At 28.3% G+C, this 3490-nt stretch overlaps 1 protein-coding gene across 1 annotated transcript in view; it reads left to right on the forward strand.

Moving 5' to 3' along the window:
* Nucleotides 1–333: 333 nt before the first annotated feature.
* dgo (ankyrin repeat domain containing protein 6 diego) overlaps nt 334–3490 on the forward strand; it is a 126799-nt gene continuing 123642 nt past the window's right edge. The window contains exon 1 of the mRNA XM_080286996.1: nt 334–495. Within this exon, the coding sequence (XP_080143122.1) occupies nt 334–495 (162 nt within the window). The remainder of the gene's footprint in view (nt 496–3490) is intronic.

A 3490-nucleotide genomic window follows, 5' to 3' on the forward strand; every position in this document is an offset into this window, starting at 1 on the left:
CCCTCCTTCTTCTCCTCCTCCTCCTTTTCCTCCCTCACTTCCTCATTTATTATTTATCACTCTCATCTTTCAGTTATTGTGTTATTTCCTCATCTTTATATCTTTATTTAAATGTCATATATTCCATTCACACTTTGCGTTATTATTTTCTTTCCTTTTTTCTTCTTTCTTTCGCACATTATTTTTTCTCTACCCTCTTGTCTTTAATTTCTCTTTTTTCTTTAAATAATTTCTTTAATAATCTCCTTTTATAACTTTATTTTTCGTAAGAGTAAAGAATTCATTATTTTATTTATTTCCCCTCCAGGACGCTCCAGTGTGGCTCAGCTGGTGATGGTGGGCGTGCCGGGTGCAGGCGCGGGTGTGGGCGTGGGGGTGGAGGTGGTGGGTGGGGGCGGGGAGGGGGCGGAGGTGAGGGCGGCCGCTGCGCAGGGTGACACAGCCCGCCTTCTGCGCCTGCTGGAGGAGGGTTCGCAGGTCAACCAGAGTGACGAGGTGAGGAAATAGGTCAGGGTGGTTCATATATTGCGCCTCTCGGTTCTCTCGTGTCTTCCTGCAACGGCTCATGGCATTACCACTATTTACCCTGCATCATTTCCTACTTCATACAACCCTGTTCATTATTTATACTGTCTACTTCATTACATCTATTGATTCTGTGGCTGAGGAGTGATTTTCTATCTATTGCATCTATTGCCGGACGCCCTAATCCCGTAAGGGTTGGCCACAAACAAATCGTCTCCATGTCGCCCTGTCTCACGCCATTTCACTGCCCTGCTCCCAGCTCACACACACCCCCCTCTCTCATATACCTCCCCACTCCATCCCTCCATCTTATCCTTGGTCTCCCCTCTCCCTCTCCCCCCCTCCACCTCACTCACATACACTCTCCTCGTCAATCTCTCACACCCCCCTCTCTCATATACCTCCCCACTCCATCCCTCCATCTCATCCTTGGTCTCCCCCTCCCTCCCCGCCCCTCCACCTCACTCACATACACTCTCCTCGTCAATCTCTCACACCCCCCTCTCTCATATACCTCCCCACTCCATCCCTCCATCTCATCTTTGGCCTCCCCCTCTACCCCCCTCACATACACCCTCCTCGTCAGTCTCTCACTTTATGAAACTATATATCTACGCCGCCCACACCAGGAGACTGAGCCGTACCCGCAGGAGACAAGATTCTGAAGCGCAATATATAGACCACCCTGTTTATTTATTAACTGTATTTATTTATTTATTTTTTGTCCTGATTAATACACATTTATAAAGTTCGTTAATTAAAGTTTTTATTTATTTCTTCATTAATTAATTTATTTTTATTTTTATTATTTTTTTTTATTTTTGAGTTTTTTATTTTTGAGTTTTTTTATTTTTGAGTTTTTTATTTTTGAGTTTTTTTATTTTTGAGTTTTTTATTTTTGAGTTTTATTTTTGTTTTTTATTTTTGAGTTTTTTTATTTTTGAGTTTTTATTTTTGAGTTTTTTATTTTTGAGTTTTTTTATTTTTTGAGTTTTTTATTTTTGAGTTTTTTATTTTTGAGTTTTTTATTTTTGAGTTTTTTAATTTTTGAGTTTTTTATTTTTGAGTTTTTTATTTTTGTTTTTTATTTTTGAGTTTTTTATTTTTGAGTTTTTTTTTGTTTTTTATTTTTGAGTTTTTTATTTTTGAGTTTTTTTATTTTTGAGTTTTTTATTTTTGAGTTTTTTATTTTTGAGTTTTTTTATTTTTTATTTTTTTTTATTTTTGAGTTTTATTTTTGAGTTTTGTTATTTTTGAGTTTTTTATTTTTGAGTTTTTTATTTTTGAGTTTTTTATTTTTGTTTTTTTATTTTTGAGTTTTTTATTTTTGAGTTTTATTTTTGAGTTTTTTATTTTTGTTTTTTATTTTTGTTTTTTTATTTTTGAGTTTTTTATTTTTGAGTTTTATTTTTGAGTTTTTTTATTTTTGAGTTTTTCTATTTTTGAGTTTTTATTTTTGAGTTTTTCTATTTTTGAGTTTTTTATTTTTGAGTTTTTTATTTTTGAATTTTTATTTTTGAGTTTTTTATTTTTGAGTTTTTTATTTTTGAGTTTTTATTTTTGAGTTTTTTATTTTTGAGTTTTTTATTTTTGTTTTTTTATATTTGAGTTTTTTATTTTTGAGTTTTTTATTTTTGAGTTTTTTATTTTTGTTTTTTTATTTTTGAGTTTTTTATTTTTGAGTTTTTTATTTTTGTTTTTTTATTTTTGAGTTTTTTTATTTTTGAGTTTTTTTATTTTTGAGTTTTTCTATTTTTGAGTTTTTTATTTTTGAGTTTTTTTATTTTTGAGTTTTTTTATTTTTGAGTTTTTTTATTTTTGAGTTTTTATTTTTGAGTTTTTTATTTTTGAGTTTTTTATTTTTGAGTTTTTTATTTTTGAGTTTTTTATTTGAGTTTTTTATTTTTGAGTTTTTTTATTTTTGAGTTTTTTTATTTTTGAGTTTTTTATTTTTGAGTTTTTTATTTTTGAGTTTTTATTTGTTTTTTATTTTTGAGTTTTTTATTTTTGAGTTTTTTATTTTTGTTTTTTTATTTTTGAGTTTTTTTATTTTTGAGTTTTTTATTTTTGAGTTTTTTTTTTATTTTTTTTATTTTTGAGTTTTTTATTTTTGAGTTTTTTATTTTTATTTTTGGTTCAGATTAATACAAAATTTTTAAAGTTCGTTAATTCAAGTTTCTATTTATTTTTTCTTTATTTTTTTTTTATTTATATTTGTATTATTTTTTTTTTTTTTTGGTTTTTATTTTTGGTTCAGATTAATTCACATTTTTTAAGTTCGTTAATTTATTTATTTTTTCTTTAATTGTGTCTTTTTTTTAACGATATTTTTTCAATTATTATATATTCATATTTTTTAAACTTGTAATTAGAGTTATATGAAGTGTATAGCTATATGATTTTTTTTATATATAAGTGTATGTATATTTTTAATACTGCTAATCTACTAATATATCAACTCTGGAACTGTCTCCCTCTCTGTCTTTCCCTCTTCCTATGACCTCCAGGCTTCCAGACGCAGTGTGTCCAGGCATCTCGAAATGAATGGATCTTGAATTTGGCTCACTTTTGTATTATTTTTTTTCTTGGATGGAACGTTCTGCGGGCTCAGCCTTTGGTTCCTTCTTCCTCGCATAAAAAAATACTATTACTCATTTACTCATAATATACTACTGTTCTACCATAAATGTTCAATACAACTCTACTAATGTCCAAGTTAACTACTGTATATATATATTTCTACTGCTATCCTGCCTACCACCTCTTCCTATTCATTTGTTAATTATTGACAAGAAAATGGAGGGTTTCTGACAATTTTCATTTTATAATAATAATAATTATTATTATTATTATTATTATTATTATTACTATTATTATTATTATTATTATCATTGTTATTGTTGTTATTATTGTTATTATTATTATCATTATTATTATTAGAAAGTTCAGGACATTCTAGGGCAGT

Source organism: Coenobita brevimanus, chromosome 115 (genome assembly GCF_032717465.1).
Source record: "Coenobita brevimanus isolate Jiangsu-jjx chromosome 115, ASM3271746v2, whole genome shotgun sequence".
Lineage (NCBI taxonomy): Eukaryota > Metazoa > Arthropoda > Malacostraca > Decapoda > Coenobitidae > Coenobita > Coenobita brevimanus.